The following is a 19,922-nucleotide window of genomic DNA, read 5'->3' on the forward strand; positions in this document are numbered from 1 at the left end:
TTAAACGCTTGTAACGCGTTTTGATATGGCGAATTTGCAATTGTATAACTGTTGTTTAAATTACATGCTTCATTCGAGGGCAAAATACTAGATAAATTACTGTTTCAGATAAATGTATGAACATATCAATTCAAGAGTAACACTTAAATCCACTTTTCAATTTTAAAAAAATATATAAATAGTGCGTATTCAACAATAAGCAACTTCAAAACAAACAAGCCCGGAGTTTCTGAGCCAAAGATGATAAATCTGTTCCTCCGAACGTCTCAGAGAAGACGAGATAAAGGGTGTAAGTTTTGTTCATAATACATCAAGGACGTCATTTTGTATGGAAGGACACCATGTTGGTAAAATTAATGTTCTTTTTGTAAATTACCGTAAATCGGTATTGACATCAGATATACAGTCAAACCTCTATCTATCGTTTTTCAGGGGACCAACAAAAAAATTCAGTAGATGCGGACATTCAATAGATGTGGACTTCACTCTAAGAATTTTTTAAAAATAATATTTCAACCCAAAATTAGTGTCAGAAATATATCAGTTACTTGTCATTAAAGTTAAATCAGTTGAAAAATAAATAAAAATGGAAGTATTTTACTTAATTCAATTTACACTTGCAAAAAAAAAAAAACATACGCACAATAAATCTACATGGAAATTAAAGACTTTTTCAATATCCTGAAGTCTGAAATATGTTTACTCATGTCATCAAATGTAGAGCTGTACTGAAGAAGCCGATTTTACCAATATTTAGTTGAATCAGCATTTCTGTCGACTTCCGATACGTTTGTTAATTTTCGGCCGAAATTACTGAAAAACGAGAGATACTGCCATAACCTAAAAATCTACGAGTACCCTTTTCACTTTTCGTAGTAGTACTGCATTCTTTCAGATCGCATTATTTCTTAGCAACATGTGCCAAACGTACATATAAAAATTTAACATCCTTTTTTTTCAATAATGTTCTTTAATTTTAATATGTCATAAATAAATACATTACCGTCACGGTAAATATACATCTCGGTTGTTACGGTAACTGTAGTGCAAATGTGGTAGCTATCGTGCTTCTGTAGTAATTATAGTATCAACAAAGAATCTTTAGTTCTTTTTATGGTAATTATCTTAGGATAACAATTGGGTTTGTACTGTAGTTATGGTACATCATCCATATTTCTTCGTAAGTTGTTGTTCATTTGTCTTTTCATATTTACGTGCTCCATTACTTGGCTGCAGATTTAAGGTGATTTTTACTACTGTATACTATCCTTACTGTTTTTATGACGGTTTCTTTCTAAGAAATGGTTATTTCTGCAAAATCTTTATGGTTAAACGATCATCTATTATAATTTGTAGTGACGGGACCACATATTTTGTACGATCAATGCAGACAAAACGGTAATTCAAACATCGGTACAAGCGGACTTTTTTAACCTTAGTTGTATGGCAATTTTGCCGGGACCGTAGAAAGTATACGATAAACACGGACAATCGATACATGCGAGTTCGATAGATAGAGGTTTGACTGTATTGTGAATGTTCTAGAAAATAAAGACCTTTTATCCGTATAAATGGGTTTTGAAAGAAAAAAGTAAAGATTCACAGCGAAAAATTATAAAATTCAACATGGTGTCGCTATGATAAAGTGTTTATGTACTTTCTTGTCTATGGCTTGCAATGGCTGTTAGGAAAACCGTTGACCAACGAATGGAAACAAAACGGTTGTGTTATTGTTAGGTTAATAAACGTAATAAACACGTTTCTTGAACCCGAGGGTGTTAAAATATTATCAAATTATAAAGTGAAAAATTATTTGCCTAGGCGTCGCTCTGTAAAATATTTTCGTGTAGTGTGGAGTTTTATCTTTGACTTGTAAACAGATTCTTGCGCAAATCTTAAAAATAGTGATTTTAAATGGACTATTTCATGCAAAATTCAGTGAAATAGAGGAATTTAGCCCCATTTCGCACAAAACGCGAAAAATGGCAAATTTCGTGAAATTTCGCGACACATAAGCGGTTTGTAACACCATAAAAATAACATAAATTGTTGGTATGTAGACCCTATATGCTTGTATAAAAATTTCGTGAATAAACCATTCGCGAAATAAAAGGGTCCCTAATTATTACGTGTGTTTCAATTTTAAAAGACACTAATTTTAATGACGAAATTTGCTTTCTTATACCATATCTTGTCTTTAATAATGAGTAACTAACCAACAATACAGTTAAATCTAAAGTGGATCTTTCAAGATTTTGATTGTGTGAATGTGTGTGATGGAAAAATTCTGCAAGGTAACTTTTCTCACCTTTCTGAAACACGTGAGTTTGCAAAAAAATTTTGAACATGCATATTTTAAGGGTATAAATATTTGGTGTCCCTAATTAGAAATTACAATTAATTAATGAAATTATGGTTAAATAGATAACAATATAAAGTTTATTTCTAATTTTATTTACAAGATTTATTAAAGTTTTCACTAAAATATTGAAAATTATTTTTGAATAAATTTCACTACAGAGTAAAAAACACTAAAAGACTACATATTTATAACATACATTAATACAGTATTTTTTAAGAAGTTAAAAAAGTTGTATATTATAAATGATATTACACTGTCAAATTCAAACAAACAGACCATTACATTAGTATAAATAACATATTAATACAACATTGCACATTAAATGATTTTGGTGTATAGTACGTATAAATAAGACAAGATGGACAAATTATAAATATTTAGTTCACAAAAAAAAAAACAATATTTTGGTTGGGGCACAATACCATTGCATACACAAGTACTGGTGGTAAAGATAATTTCAAACTGTTGTAAATACTGTACGGATAAATCCATCTATCATGGAAAATATTTTAACAGCTATGCTTAAGACTGATTAAAATTACAGCTACCAAACCAGCCTCAGCCATTTTATACAGACCAAAAAGGGCACCACACTAATAACAATGTCTCTATTTGGAAAAATTAACACTATATTAATTAAGTTTATGGTACATAGCAAACTAAGCCGGAGCTTTACTTTACAGAAATGCAACACATAAAAAAACAATTACACTTACTTCTGTGTGCAGCTGAAACGTGAAAAATGGACAGAAGAACCAGTATTTACAAAGTCGTAACTGTAGAAATACACACACATAAAGGCATGAGGGCATGGGCTTGGATCCCAGGGGGCCAGGGGGGCCTGGGCTCACCCTGACATCAAGAAGCCCCCCACTGAGGGAACCTGCTTGCTCTTCAAATCTTAACCGTGAAACGGGAATGATAAATGTAATTCCATGGGCCCCCTCTGAGAATACTACAGATTTTCACCCCCGCAAGCGGGAATGAAATATTTGCTGGTTGGACCAGCCTCCTCGAACTGCAAGATACAATAATAAAAAGTCGAGACTGTTGATACAACCAGCGAATCATTGTGTCGATGCAAAGGTGTATTTTTTTTCCTGTGAATCAGTTTGTACTGGTACCATCCAGTGAGTACATGCTGCAGTCTTTTTTTTTTATGTAAAATTAGCTGTCACATGACTATTTTTTAAATTCTTTTGTGTACATCATTATCCTTGGAATAGTTGAATTAAATTAACTGGCTTTTGATTTTTGTAAAATCTTGACTAGCTTCACAGATGATCAAGAAAACATACGTGAAAAAGACCCCCCCCCCCCCCCTCCACCAAAGATGTCGTGGATTCATACTAGGCTTGGCTGGAATTCGTGAATCAGTTTAAATGCTTTGAAGTTAAGACAAATACATACACCCATATTTTACACACATATTATTACTACTGAGCTTGAACTAGTAATTAAATCAAAATATTTAAGTTACTAAGTGCTTTCATAATAATAATTGTGTAAAAATCTGGATCTATGCTCTCATTATTTCCTTCAGAGAAAAATTCTCTAAAGAGATCTCTGTGTACAGCCAGAGTTACAGATCAGTTAGAGGTATAAAAGAATTAATAACATTTTAACTATAACAGAAAAAAACATAAAACTAGTTTTAATTAAGCCTGCTTCAAAATATTTAGTTATTTTTGTCTTCAATGCATGCAAATTGTGCACGTACACCAACCTTCCTAACTGTTGCAAACATTATACTGTTGGTTACTAACTGCTTACCTAAATACACTACAAGTAAATAACACTGAAAGTAATTTTAACAGCTTGAAATGATGATACAAGTTATATGTTTATGATAAAAATATAGACAGCACTTAAAATAACTGCAAAGCTACATGTAACAAATTCCTTACAATTAAGTACATATAACAAACACTTTAAAACAAACGATTAAAAACACAATGACACTTACAAACAAATTATATATTTAATAAAATAAAGTTAAGTAATATATTGTAAGTTTTAGTTAGTAATTTCTTAAAAAGAAATATAAATACTGATAAAGTACAAAATTATGAGCATAGTGAATTACGATGGATATTACAGAATAAAGGATGAAGGAAATAAACAATAACACACACAAAACATCCCCAGTAAAAGAAACAAAAATTACACTTTATAAGAAAGTTTTGAGTAATGTGTATGACTTCATACTAAAGCAAAAGGTCTTAAATTTAGCATTCTATGGTTCGGCACAGTTGAGCTGCTCGTGTTTTTTTTTTTTTTTTGATGGACAGCTGCTGTTGACCTTGGCCATTACTGCTCTGCTGGCATTAGTTCATCCAGAGTTTATCGTAACTATCGGTTTTCATTTCAGTACAGGGTTTCCTTTATTCTAACGGGATACATTTCCATAATGATTTTTGTACAGATCAAAATCATGGACACAACATGACATCAGGGACCTTTTTAAACAGTTATGCTTGTCTGTATTTTTACTTAGGATAGAGCAGCTAATTAAATCTTGTTTTAAATACCATAAAATGTATATTAATTTTTTTTGACACTTAAATAGAGGTGTTGGGGAATAGAGGCAACAAAGTAGCCAGCTGCTGAGAAAAGTCTCTCAATGCACACTTGTGTGGCATGTATAGGTAAGTATTTTTTTACCACCCAGTGTATGTGTGCTTCGGTAAAAGAGGTAAATTCCCCCCCCCCCCCCTTCCTAGTGTGGATTTTTTTGGGCCATGTAGGACAAGATAATTGACTGAGCTGTCACTACCCTGGAAGTGTGAGTGTAGGCCTGTATCTGGTCGCTCACTGTGTATTATCCACCAGGAAAAGTTATAGCATGATACTCTTTAGAACTTTGCAGTGAGTATGCAGCCACATGTTTTCCACGAGATCTATACAAGTTTCTTTTTCTTTCCCACCACGTTCTGAACGAAACTTATCAGAGTCCACATGCCGTGTTTCTATCCTATGATCACCTGAAAACTAAATTTAACACCCGCAGTTCTGATCTATTTTTAACAACCTGGTGGACTTTCTTCTCTGTAAAATACTTTAGTTAATAACATGGGTGTTAGTAATGGTTCCAAAATACTGTGTCAAATCCGACTTTGCTGTATTAGTCTTCTCAAAATTTACATGGCCGGATGTAGTAAAAAACTCAACACAAATAACCCTACAACATTAAGAAAATCCTGTGGAAATTTTGTACCCGCCTGATGAAAAAAACCTCCATGATCCAGAAATTTTTCCTGATTTTTCGGATCCCGCATAGTCCTATTCATAAACGACTGAATATTTGTATTTCGAAGTGTTAGTATTTGAAATAGAATCAAATATGAATAAGAAACTATTTGTTTTGATATTAGAAAATTCAAATATTTGCACACGCCTAGCAAATATGTTTTGGGGCTCTTGTGGACACGTACAATAGCATACATAGTACATGCTTTAGCAACAGTAGCCATTGTTGATCTTGACAAGCACTATGCCCTTTCTCACGCTTTGTGTACGTCATTAAGCACAGGCATCAAAACAGATAAAATTAAAGGCAAAAACTCTGATTTTTGATAAATTCTTTCTGGATCATAAGGTGAATTTGCACATACAGTAGAATCCCGCTGATCCGACCCCTCACGGTTTCCGGAAAAACGGACTTATAAACGGAATGGTCGCAATAGAGAATTCGGGCCAATATTTAGCCCCCCCTCCCCGCACCCCCATATATATATATATCCAAATACATAAAACAATCACTTTTGTTCGCATAGATTTCATATTCAAATAGTCTATGGTGTAAAAAAGACAACTTTTTAAATTAATATTACAGTATTTAAATAGCATGTTGTCTCCCGAAAAAAATTATACTCTAGAAAGCAATATTGAGCTCCCGTTGCCGAGAAAAAAAATTTTTCAACACAGTGCAACGTGTCCATTTTCGTCATCTTTGTATAGAAAAATCAGACGATTTAGTGTTGAAATGATAACTTTTTATTAAAGGTTTATTATGTCTCTTGCGGGCTGTATTAGTGTGGCGTTTGAAAGGTTGCGTCCCGTGACACAATAGCAATATGTACGTGACGGGTGGTCTGGCAGCGCTTATCGCTCTGGTCCGTTTGGCTGACGTGCAGGAATGCGAGAAGTAGGGTAAGTATAGGAGGGGAGGGGTGTGGACGGGTAAGTGAGGGGAAGGAGAGCGGAGCTGCTGGCTGCTCACACATATACTCGCCAGTCGCCACTGTCTAGCGACACAGACACTTGTATTTTATTCACTGGCTGACGATGGAACGTAGCCAAGTAAATGTGTTTGCCCACTTGGGCAGGCAGTAAGTTGTTTAGGCACTAGGCCTGCATGTCAGTTAGGCATGGTCGGGCAGCGAAATTTGACTTCGGGCGGGCTCAGGTGAATATTGTCCAAACTTTTCAGGCTCGGGCAATCTCTGTCGGCCTTGAACACTACTTTGTAACTGAGCAGTGAGCATGCGCCGTGTGTGTGTGTGTGTGTGTGTGTGTGTGTGTGTGTGTGTGTGTGTGTGTGTGTGTGTGAGGCTGGCGACCAGCAGCATCGTTAGCTAGCGAGAGTGTGACGGGAAATGTCGACCTTGACCACTTCCGCTTGCTGCAGGGCTCACTCTCTTTAATCTCTGTCTCCCCCTCCCACAAATATATTGGCTGGCAGGTCTCGCCCTCTTCACCTTCTTTATCTTATCTCTCACGCACACTTGAAGCACAGCCTCTACGTGCGCAGTTTACCGGTATTGGCTAGCATGGACAATAGGGGGGTGGTATCTATTTTTAGCCATCTTTTGTATGCCTGCCTGCTTACAGTACAGCGCTCGCCAAGATAAACGTGAACACACAGCGCCCAACAAAGTGTAACAGACTTGTTTTTCAGCCGATTTTACTCAAATTTTCGACTTTCTCTGCTCAAATTTTTCACGGTTTCTCAAAAAACGATCGTATAAACTGAATGGACGCATCAGAGGGGGGTCGCATTGGCGGGATTCTACTGTAGTGATATAGCAAATTATCCTTCACTAATCTGCAGAAATTTTCTTATTTAAAAACAAAAAAATTAGAACCATTGATACATGCATGAGGCCCATACCTAGTATCTCAGAATTTTGTGCATTACATTTTAACCAGAACTTATATCTACATATTAAAATATTTGCAATTAATGAATAAATGATTTCTCAATTCAAGCTTAAACAGTGAAACATGGATCCTATTCCTTGCCACATCAAAATGTGTTCATGCCGTAGCATGTTCCAATTTCTCTCGAAAATATCAGTTAGTGTGCCAATTGTTTACAACAACACAGAAATTTCTTAGTAATGAAATGTTGATATATTAAGGTCTGCGTGTCTGTGAGTTAGTGAGGTGGGGTAATAATCACGACGCTTGTTAGTATTTTAGCGCAGTATAGCCTCTAAGCGCAAGGCTCTGAACTGGTGCGCAGTCTTATCGTCGTCAAAGAAAAACTATGAAACATGAGCGATGGTGGAGAAATGAAGATAAAGGTGTAATGCAAGGTTAAGTGCTTTCAAGAATCTATACTAGTTGTTTTATGCCTAAAAATTACTCAAAAAACACACCTTTTAGCCATTTTCACTCTTCTAAAAACATAGTTTAAAAAATTAATCCGAAATCGAAAGTACTTTTCGACCCTCAGCGAGTTCTTAAATGCTACTCGGATATCTTGAGTAGTTTTGAAATCTGCACACCGTATGTGTGCCCGGGCAGACAGCACCCTTAACAGGCTGTATCCTACAATTAAAATAATATCCCAGACATGGAGATATTAATACTTATTAAAATAAAAACATTCTTAAAATGACAGTGAACTGACTTAAAATGCGGCAAATGATTTATTTGTTTTCCGCCGTTTATTTGAAAATAAGTAGAAATTGAAACGTTAATATTTAAAAGGTTAGGTGTGTAAAGTTAAATTATTATTTTAGAAAAGCAGATATATTCAATTATGACAATCAACAAAAACCTGACCATGAATAGGTCCAACCTGCTGCGCCGGGCCTAGAAAATACGGTGTACAATATGTTCTGTTAACTTTTCCCCTGATGAAGTTAGATTTAAATGTTAGATGTTTTCACAACAAAAATCATATCCAGTTGATATTTTTATAGATATTAAAATATTTTGAAAAATTTCATAACTGTATTTTGAAACATAATACAATTTTACTGGTATGCCCCAGGCCTTCGTGTGTGATTTGACTGTTGAAATCACGCACTTAGAACATTTTCATAAGACACTCATAGTTCTTCTGCAGCTAAATTTAATGAAATCAAAGCTTGATGTACTGTAGCTTCACAAAAACCAACATGCACCCCATTTTCATTTAACGTCATAGTGTCACCATAGGCACCTCAAACTCACTGAAAATGTTTTTTTCTCCAGGGATGAATGTGAGCACCTTTGGCATGGTCATAATAACGCAGAGTGTGAACTTAAAATATAGTGTCATTGAATTCTTGTGTATGTGTGCTTTTGTAGATTTCCTTTTTCTTAGCAACTTTGCAGTAGAATATAAGATGATATCTACACAATTAATTACATATTATTTAAATAAAATCATGTTCAATTCAAGGCAGTTAGATTTCTATACTCTTTCTAGTTTTCTTACTTTTCCTGATCTAGACACCCTGCTTAAAGGACAGATAATTATTGTATTATTTAGTGTAGAACATAGTATTGTGTGATACTCATGTAACCAAAATTAAGAATGTAATATGATGTAATGGTATTCTAGGCTCAAATTATCTCACATCTATAAACTTCTTTTTTCAATTTTATCTTTTTAACATGATCATGAGTAATCAGTTAAAAAATTATATATTACTTCTTGGCCTGTACAAAGACAGAGCTCTCAAAAGAAAAACTTCCAAACATTTCCAAATAATTACAAAAGATACTTATAGGCATCTCTATACATATTATTTTCAAAATTGTTACAGTCAACATAATGGCAATAAATATCACTACTGACATCAAGTGGGAAATGAAAGAGGCAAAGTGCAACATATCCCAAGAAAAACCTATCAAAGGATCTATTAGCTCAATTTTTGAATGTAACAGCACAAAATCCCCAGTTAAAATATCAATTAAACAGAGCCATATTTTAAAATTTTAGATTCTCAAAAATCTACGATGGAAGTTAAGTATTAAATATATAACATTATATAAAGGTTATTAGGTCTTAATCTGTAAGTAGCATATTTGAAGAAAATATCTACTTTTATAATTCACTCAAGAAGCAAAGCCTTCAGGTTTTTACAAAGGATATGAACAATTTTTTTTTCCGTCTCAAAAAACCATTTCACAAAGAAAAAAAAACATTTAAAATATTAAGATGAATCATGGTCTTTATTAATAATGTACCACTTGAAACTAATTTCAAAATATTTTATAAAATCTACTGTAATAGGTCTACAGTACATAAAAATAAGTTTAGATGACAATAAAATGAAGTACACACTGAATTTCACATGCAAGTGCCTGCACACATATAGATGTATATACGTGATACATAGTTGATGCGCCCGCGCTTCACTACAGTCATCTACAAGCAGAATGCTATCACACTGCTCATTATACATGCCCCTCCTGGTGGGTACGCTACTGCCGTGCCTTGAATGAAAAATATAAACTGATAGAATTTAGAAACTCACTTATGAAACAAAAAATCATAAGAACTAAGATAACCTGAAGAAAAATAAACTAAAGACTCCCTCTCGGATTCAACAGTTTTTAACTGCCTTCAAATTAACATTAATTTAATCAGTACTGTGTCAATATGATGGCAAAGATTATCAAGGAAAGACTGAATTAAGATTAGAAAGAAAATGAGACATCAACAATGCGAAAGCCATTTTCGGAAGACGAAGAAAGCATCAACGATGCAATTGCTGTTGAGATTATCCCAAAAAAGTGGTCTAAAATTGTTAAAAAAAAAAATAACTTAATTAAATAAGAACTAGATGAATTTCAAAAAAATCTCTTCAAGGAACAAAAGAACCCCCCGGAGAAACCACATACCAATATTTTACCACTCCAGGCCTCACCATCTCTGTGCTATGTGAGCTAGAGGCAGACATACACACAGACAACTATTCATTTTATTAATATAATTATGTGTGTGTGTATGAATGCATACACATATATAATATACATTAGTGTGTGTAGGCACTTGCACATACGTATACATACATATATGGGCAATGATTTTAAAATTTAAGATTCCAAATTTCTAGTTTAAGCTTGATAAAATCTCTAATATAAAAAATGTAGGTGTAAACAATTGTTATATTACAAAAAAAAATTATTATAAAACTGAAATAAGATACCAAGATTAATTTTATCACACACACCACACTAAGCCATCCCAATTGTTTCTGATATGAAAGTACAAAACCAAATTAATTTTACGACCTTAATACCATTCTGTACACAAAATACAATATTCAGTACTGTGAAAACACAATATTACAATGGACGGAAAACAGCATTATCCCAGGTAGTGTTTCACACTGGCATATATTTTTCTTTGCAATCCACAAAAGCTGCGATGCACCACACAAAAGCCACACATAGCTAGAAGTAACGAAATTCACCTTTCTTGCCAAGTCTCTCTTTGCGAACCCAGTCAGCTGGGGCAGGAGGTGGTATTGGCGGTGAACGAGTTGGTCTAGATTCCACACTTGAACCAATGTCTCGTTCCCCTCTTGGAGAGTCCTGTGAACAGATAATCATGTACACCATTGTAAATAGTAATGAAGAAATAATTTTAAAATTACTGTGCTCAATGAGTGCTGTAAGTTGTATTTTGTGTGGTATGTGCAAACTTTAATACGTTGTCTTCTGATTTTTGAAGTTATACTTTTCTTCAGGGATGTTGTTAAGAGTGAAATTTGAGCTTTTGGCTGCTTGGTTACATACATAAACACAAGTACCTGCGAACAGAAAAACTTGCAAATGGAAATTATGCATTTTTAGGGGTAGAAGTTTTGAAGAAAAAAAAAGTGGATTGGTGTGATACATCTGTATATATTGCTTTCGTGAACATCACAGGACATACACAGCCTATAATGCTTTTTGTTATCATTTATAGTCATAACAAGAATACCTGCAAAAATGAATACATTGTCTCCATCACAATAAGTATGTTTATATAATCTACTATTTAAAAAAATTAATGTTCACTGACCAGTTTTCTTTTTGACTTATATTTTGAGAAGACTTAAAACATTTTATTAGTATTATTTATGCTTTTATACTAAAGTAGTAAACCATTCAAAAAAGCTATTAATAGAGCCACCTGTTTTTCGCGGCACGCGAAATCGCGAAATTTTCGCCATAATCTAGGAATTTGCGCGAAATTTACCGCGATGGCGATAAAACGCGAAAAAATCACGAAATGAACGTATTCCTCTCGCTGTTGTGTTTACTTTTATTCGATTGAGCGCTATAAGTCGATCAGACCGTGTTAACGTGAGATATATCAATTATATCGATATTTCGTCGGCTCGTTGCTGTCCACAAAAAACTAATATTTCCAAACAACACAATAACGAAAACTACTTGCGCTCGATAAATTTAGATGTCATGTTCGCGCTAAAGAATCAACGGGTTTTTGTTTACGTGGCAATTACGAGACCTCTGTCTGACTGGGTTAGGTTCAGGTTCATGTTGTTAGGTAGGTAAGGTGCAAATAGAAAGTTCGAAGTTGTGAGAACTTAAATGCGAGCAATGTGAAGTTGAAACACGTTCTCCAACTCCAACAGTTGCCTACTGGACGTGCGAGAACGATTCGTCGATTTAATATATTTATTCGGTTAGTAGTATTTAGTCGAATGTCGGGAGTCTTGCAGTGTTGTTATTCTGTGATTATTTAGTCTCGTCGTAGATCTGCTTGTTTACTGTTTGCTTTGTCGACTGCGTGTAGTCTACGAAAGTTTAATGTAACGTTACAAAATAAAACATTTAGAATGGTGGTTACAATTTACGACCGCGAGAAAGAACTCTCGCACGAAGTATTGTAACGTGCGCATCGAGTGGGCCAGGAAGGATACGTGTTTAAAACACATTAATGGCAGCACTTCCCACAAAAAGAATAAAGCGTTCGCACAAGCTGCAAAACAATCTGAAGCAGCAAATACGTCAGTGTCAAAAGTCAGATTTCACTCACCAATGTAATTACCCGCACGAAAAAGGCTAAAGAAGACAGACAAGAATTTGTTATGTCAACAGTTTGTGCTTTCATGGAAGCCAATATTCCTTTAAAGAAACTTGATAATCCTAAATTAACGGATTGGATGAACTAGTACATTGAAGGTAGGCCTACTTTTAAAAACATCCTTTGATTTACAAACTTCATTATTTTTTTATTATTGTTTTCACAGAAACTTGAAACTACATACACTGAAAGTAGTAAAAAAAATTAAATTCCAGTCAATGAGCATAACATTTCAATACACAAGAACTTAAGTGCTTTCTGTACCTAAATAAAACTGAATAAAACCTAAATTCTCATAATATTTTTAAAATTTCTGGTTTTAAATTCCTGAAAATCTATCCAAATGGAAATGCCATAGGCCTAATTATATAACATTCTTGAGTTTCTTACTTTTCCCAGGTGCTGGTGATTTAAGTAATTATTAAATTCTTGTTTTTTCTGCATGACTTCAATAACACTAAAAATTTTAAAGATCACAAATTACTTGTGTTTTTAAAAAGAAATTAAAAAAAAGGCATTAAAAAGAAAAAATTTCTAAAAGCGACGAAAATTTTACCGAAATTATTTTAAAAATGACGAAAAATACACCGAAATCAACAAAAAAAAAAATTGACGAAATCTGCCATTTATTTTCACAGCAAACAGGTGGCTCTAGCTATTAATCATTACAGATAAGTAACAAACCAGACATACTTCTCTGCCTTTCATTTCTTTCAGACAGCCTGTAATGACCATGTAAAATTTTACAATCCACTAAAATGTGCAAGTAGTAAGTAGATCTCCACATTTTTTAACTAGATATTGTACTGGTATTTTTCTGCCTCAGCAAGTCTTCCACATAAATTTTTCTCTCCTTATAAAGCTGTGTAAATAACCTGAGTAAGTAATGAAACTCGAAGGCACAGTTAAAATTTATAAAGTTTAAAAAAAGAGGTGTTGATGATAAACATTAGGTAGTCATTGGTTAAAAAAATTTGCTTACATGTTTACTCATATCTCGTATGCAAATTTAGTAATTTGTATTTTAGTTTAGTCCAAACTTTCACAATCAACTGAGAGCATCAAATTTCCCTTCCAAGTTCATTGAGCTTTGGAAAATTGGTGTGTGAGGCTACACACCACTATTTTAACAATGTGTTACGTTGTATGTTTTTGCCCGGCTAAGCACACATAGAAACGTAACAAAACAAAACAAACAATGTTCCTGAGGAATTTTTCATTACTATGGTTCTGCGTTATTTGGAAATAAAAGAGTTTATTAAATTATCTATGTTTATTTCTTAAAAAAAATGTTTTTTCTCATTGTTACATGGCCTCAATACACAATTTTACAAATGAATTTAGTTAGAAAAACTTCATTACTTGCACAGTTTTTGTCTTTTCTTATACAAATTTTAACGATGTCTTTGAATTTTGATAGGATGAGGTCCAAATACATACCACAGCACCATACATCTTGCCGTTGATGGTCGAGGAGTCTTATCACTCGCCAAAGAAGAAAAAAAAAACTTAGTAATGTCCCTTGGTTAATTATATAACTCAAGGTACCGTCGATCGCGGACCGAAATCACACGAAGTCGGGCTGATGCCGACGCCTAGGGCCTAAATTTCTAATTAATTTGTCCGAAAAAAATGAACTTAGGTTGAAAAATTACGGCCTGGCCCCAGCCCCTAGGCGTTAAATTATCTCTTAGTGGTTTTACATTTGTCTTGTGACTTGCCGACGACGCGACCGAGTTCGACGACGATCGAGCAACAAGTGACTTGGTCGACGAGATTACCTTCCCTTGTAAAGGTGAAAACAAGGGAGGCAAGCCCGTGGGCCAACTGACCAATCAGCGTACATAATTCCAAAACATGACCATATAAGGAAATTCGTACAGGCACATCACTTGACGCCAGGGCTCGCCCTGATTGGCTGGCTAGTGGTAGCCTCCAGAGACCCTTCCAGACGGTTGCTACAGCTGTGCGTACAACGTGACGCGTAAATCCCAAACACGCATTTACAAAGTGAAAAATAGCTTTCTGGCGCCAGAGTGTCGCGCCTGTCCGCTCTTCCTTCTGTACCTTCCAGACTATTCTCAAAATATTACACTAGCAATATCCAATAGAATATAAAATTACCCAAAAAATTCAAATACAATGTTCAAAATTTAGTAAACAAAGTTGAAATTCATATAAAAACTTTTGTTTAAAAATGATGTCCTGTAAAATTATAATCTATACTGCTTTAATTACTGACATTAATTATCAAATGTCAACATTATTATTATGAACTGGAGTTAACCCTCAAATTAATAATTAAGTATCTCAAGGAAATCAGTATTTTAAGGCTTTCCATGAAATTTAACCAAAGTAATTAATAACAATTCTTAACAACTCTGAACTATCCTTATCTACATATTAAATAATTACTATCTTTCATATCAAAGTGATTCTTAATATTCTTATGACACCAAAAAAATATATATGTATATAACATACTCATTATGCAATGCTACAAATGTTTTAAATCTCCAAAATTAAGCAAGCACATCAGCTCATAAAATCAAATTTTGATGTTCTAAAATATGCCATGTTAGAAAATATTGACAATAACTGGTCATATTTACAGTTTTCTATTATAATTAATTTGACAGAAAAATTAAGAAAATATGTGCTATAATGGGCTTGAAATCTCAAACAACACAATCTTGCTACTTGCACCTGCCAGTAACATTGCAGTTTTTACCTGCTTGGCATACTGACGGTCGTATCCACGAGGTGGAGCATACAGAGGGTTACTGAACATGTCCCCAGGCTCTCCCGAGCCATGGTACTGGTATGGAGTAACAATGGTGTGTGGCACATGGGCTGTCTTGCCCCGGCTATTGCAGGCTTTCCACCATTTTCTACTATCATCCACCACCTGCCAAACAAAATTACAACAAGCAATTTTTAACTTCCTTAATTCTTTTATTATTTTAATGTTATTTTACCATTTTAAAAGTAGACAAGAATTAAATAAAAATTGAGAGCATACTTAAAACAGTGTTACAGAAAATATATTACAACAAATTTTATTTATAATTGTAAAAACAACTAAACCAAACAATTAAGAGAGAACCAGCTTATGACGCAAAGTTACTGTAGCAACCAGAAGTCAAGTACAAATGAAGTAAATGCTATATAACAAGATAACAAACTCACTGGACACTAAAAATGGCAAAAACTTCTCAGCATAACCTCGTATTTAGGGTCTCATAGTTTTATTAAGTGTGGTTGGTTAATTTTATATAATTACAACTGCTCGAAAAATGTATAACATACATTCCACTATTAACATTTGAAAACCTCTATTAATAAAAAAAATTTAAAGTATTATTTTTTCTTTTACTTCCCCACATGTTTTTGAACAAATCTCGAAGAGAGCATTGTGACACTTTAATTAGTTTACCAGTAGTTAACCATTTCAATGAGTGGTTGGATAAGGTATATTAAAAATACTTTCAAATTGTGTGAACAATTAGTTAGGGATTACCAATTGAAAATGTAGCTAACTTACCCTAACTAACTGTCCTAACTACTTTATGGTAGTTTGACGTGACGTCTAATAAATCGATGAACGCCGGCTGCACGCACAAAAAAGTGTCCCGTTACGCTGTGTTCCGTTACGCTCATTGTACGCTTGCGCCGCATCTATCTCTCTTCCACTCGATTGGAACAACCATCGATTTGACTTTTTCAAGGCACATTAAACTTGAAACACTCCCATTCGTTTCCTACTTTTCCTATCATCGTCCTATCCTTAACAGAATAACACAGATTGGAAGAAGTTAAATAGCAAACATGTATAAAATTTATAGTTAAAATAATCTCTGTGTTAAAGTAATGTACATATTTGAATCAATTAAATTGTAGATTTCATTTCACTCCTTCTTTGTGTCCATACAAAATAGTGATAATTCAATAAAAATGATTCAATTTTATTCATAAAAGTATGCAATCATTTCATCAAAGTTTTGTTATGACGTCACGTTATAAACTTTCGTCCGAAAATTGACTTTACAGACAACCAATTTTTTTTAATGCAGCTAACCTAATCCAACTGACCATGCTCACAATCTCATAGTATTTGTAATTTATAAAATTAACCCAAACTACTTGTTAAGATGGTAAAATTTAGGTAAAATACTTAAAGTAACACAAACCCCTCTTGAAAAATAATTTGAAAACATGTATGAAAAAAAATTTTATTTTATTTTTTTTAAAAAGAGAAAAGAAATTGTAGCATTAAAATTACTTAAAACAAGAAAAATTGGAAAATAACTATCAATATTTTCTAACTTTTAAAAACATTAACCAAATAATATCCTGACTTAAAGGCCTTTACAGCTACTTAGTTTTCCACAATTCAGTGTGAATAAATTAATTTGAAAAGAAATACGGACTTTAGTACATGGTAGTGGTAAATTAATATAAAATTGTTCTCAAAATTTCTGCAGCTACTCAAGCTTGACTTGCCTAAAAAATAATCTAGTGTGGACTATATTCGAGGTATTATTCCTGAACTTGGCTCGACTCGACCCAAAGATTTGCAGATTCATTCATCTGTACATGTTAAACGTGATCACTGTTTGGTTTTCACATAAAGCAAATTTGAAATGTAATTCATAAGGAACCTCCTCCTCACCTCTAGGTATTCTCCTCTAACAACTGTTAGTTCCTTGTCGTTGTTAGCAGTCCTTGGGTATGTCACCTGCACTATTCTCGCTCCTCTGGCATGCAACTCCTCAAGCCATCGTGCTTGTGAGAGCTCAAATCGCTGCTGGTCATCACCAATCCCGTGCTCTATAGAATCTGCAGATATGTCGCTGTGTGCTCCAGCATCCCTGCCGGCAGCCGGTGATATCGCTAACCCAGCTCCAGACAAGTACTCTCGATCTAATGCTCCAGGACTTGGAGAGTGATCCCTACAAGCACAACAAACATCAAGAAATTAAACCACACTGCCACAAATTAGGTTTATTTAGAGTTTTACATACACATTGTTTGAAAACTCACCCGAAATATTTCAGGTTGATTCTTATAAAACTGTGGTATAAAATATAAAAATCACTTACAGCCAGTCACAATTTCCAAGGGTGACATTAGACTTTGAAAATAAGGTTTCTAAATTATTTTTGTGCGTAAGTAACGGAAGAAATTAATGAAAATGCCTCTCTTGTTGCGACTCAGATATTAAACAAATGAAAATGTTTTTCTTCAGCACAAATGGTAAAAAGCCTGGCATGTAGGCCATACTTGCTCCATGCAGAGTTGAAAGCACAGTAATAATGATGGGAAATCACAAACTATCAGTCTCTAGGAACAGACAGCACAAAAAATTAATTATTCTTAAAGCTTGTTTACAAACATAAGACCAATGCAAACTAATTGCCACGGCATGTTCAACTTGTGGCTGTTCAGAAATTGCAAGCAGAATTTTGGTAAGTTACCATGTGATTGATTACACTTTGGGTGCAGGAAATATTGCTTATTACCCAGGCAATGTATCATTGCGGCAGTAACTTTTGAATGTGTTTTATGCCAAAATGGTGAGCCCTAGTGAGTTGCAACAAGAGGGACATTCCATACTTCTAAATTAATTTGCATAAAATATTCACAACATTGAAAGATATAAAAGTTGTACGCAATAAGAGTGTCACTCACTATAGTCAATGTAGAAAATGTTTAATCTACATGGATATTCTAACAGAGTTTGTCATGTCTAATATTAAAACTGATAAAATATTACACATATAGAAAATTACAATCATAAACATCAAATAGAATGTCTGATTAAATAAGGTATAGTAACAATATTACACAAACTAAATGTATGCATTAAAACATCAAATTACGGTAGCATTGATTCATAAGTTCATCAAACTGCTGCGGTGTTGTTTAAAAGTTTTCTATCACACAGTACAAAATTTTGCATACTTTTTAATTTCTTTTACTAAATTAAAGGCTTTTTTACTCCACAGACAACACTTTCGCCAGTTTACAATTTTAAAAAACAAGTCCATTCAAATTATTTTGTCCAGAATGATCACTGGTATGATTGGCCATCACTGGTGTTGCACCATTGTACCAGTCCCACCAACTTTCAAAAAATGTAGGGCAAAAATATAAAATTTCCTTTTGTGTAAAATTTTCACTCATTTAGATGTTTAAATTTATTGTAATTTATTTATATTAAATTTACAGAAATAGTTGTCTACAAAATATTCTACATATTTTTATTAACAACCACCAACTTTCAAAAAATGTAGGGCAAAAATATACAATTTCCTTTTGTGTAAAATTTTCACTCATTTAGATGTTTAAATTTATTGCAATTTATTTATATTAAATTTACAGAAATAGTTGTCTACAAAATATTCTACATATTTTTATTAACAACCTATTTGTTTTACATTATTTTTGACATTCAAGTAAAAAATAATACTCTAATGACTTAATGCTGCAGTGAATTTTAAAGGCATAGGAGTGTTAAAGTTTGAAATAGAATATTAATTATTATATACTATACTTTATATAAATAAAAATTATGGTAAAAAACTAGTTTTTGACATTTTCAACCCATTAAAAAAATTTAAATCATATAAACAATAGATTTGCTTAAAGTCTATTAGTATTTAGACACCATTCAGAAATCTTGGATAGTTTTTAGATGACATGTTTCATACTAAAACTTCTGTGCATCTTGGCAGCTTAATTCATCGGCTTTCTTGAAATGGAAGTTGAGACACTCTTCAAACAAAAACTAACCCTATATTACCAATTAATAACAATTGTAAACAGACATACTGGCTCTGGAATGAGCCATATATGGAATGCAAACAATGTATGTACCTGTCTTCAATTTCAGAATGAACACCATAACTGGACTTATGAAATGAACTTTGGTTTTGTCCTGAAGGCTCTTGTCGATCATAATCAAAATAATCAATGCTGTAATGTGATTCATGTTCTCCATCATGCTCCACCTAAAAAAAAATCAAATAAAAGTAATATAGAATTTTAACAATACAAAGAGCAAATATTTAACAAAAATGCTGAAACATATATTAGTGTATTATATGTACTGGTCATTACCTATAAGAACATTCCCAAACTTGTAATTTAACCAAAGCTTTGAAAGAACTTAGTCACATGAAAGCGTTCATTTTATTTCAATGTTTTTTCTAGAACAAGCATGGGACTCATGGGACCAAATGAACTAAGTTCTGAAGTTCACTTCATCTAGGAACTAAAATGTTTTTTTTTGCATTC

At 33.5% G+C, this 19,922-nt stretch overlaps 1 protein-coding gene across 1 annotated transcript in view; it reads right to left on the reverse strand.

Annotated features, from left to right (window-relative positions):
• LOC134529734 (epidermal growth factor receptor kinase substrate 8-like) overlaps positions 1–19,922 on the reverse strand; it is a 123,693-nt gene that overhangs the window by 32,549 nt on the left and 71,222 nt on the right. Inside the window, exons 11-14 of the mRNA XM_063364115.1 lie at positions 19,503–19,636; positions 17,296–17,575; positions 15,355–15,531; positions 11,002–11,122 (exon numbers count right to left, since the gene is read on the reverse strand). Of these exons, the coding sequence (XP_063220185.1) occupies positions 11,002–11,122; positions 15,355–15,531; positions 17,296–17,575; positions 19,503–19,636 (712 nt within the window). The remainder of the gene's footprint in view (positions 1–11,001; positions 11,123–15,354; positions 15,532–17,295; positions 17,576–19,502; positions 19,637–19,922) is intronic.

Source organism: Bacillus rossius, chromosome 2 (assembly GCF_032445375.1).
Source record: "Bacillus rossius redtenbacheri isolate Brsri chromosome 2, Brsri_v3, whole genome shotgun sequence".
Classification (NCBI taxonomy): Eukaryota; Metazoa; Arthropoda; class Insecta; order Phasmatodea; family Bacillidae; genus Bacillus; species Bacillus rossius.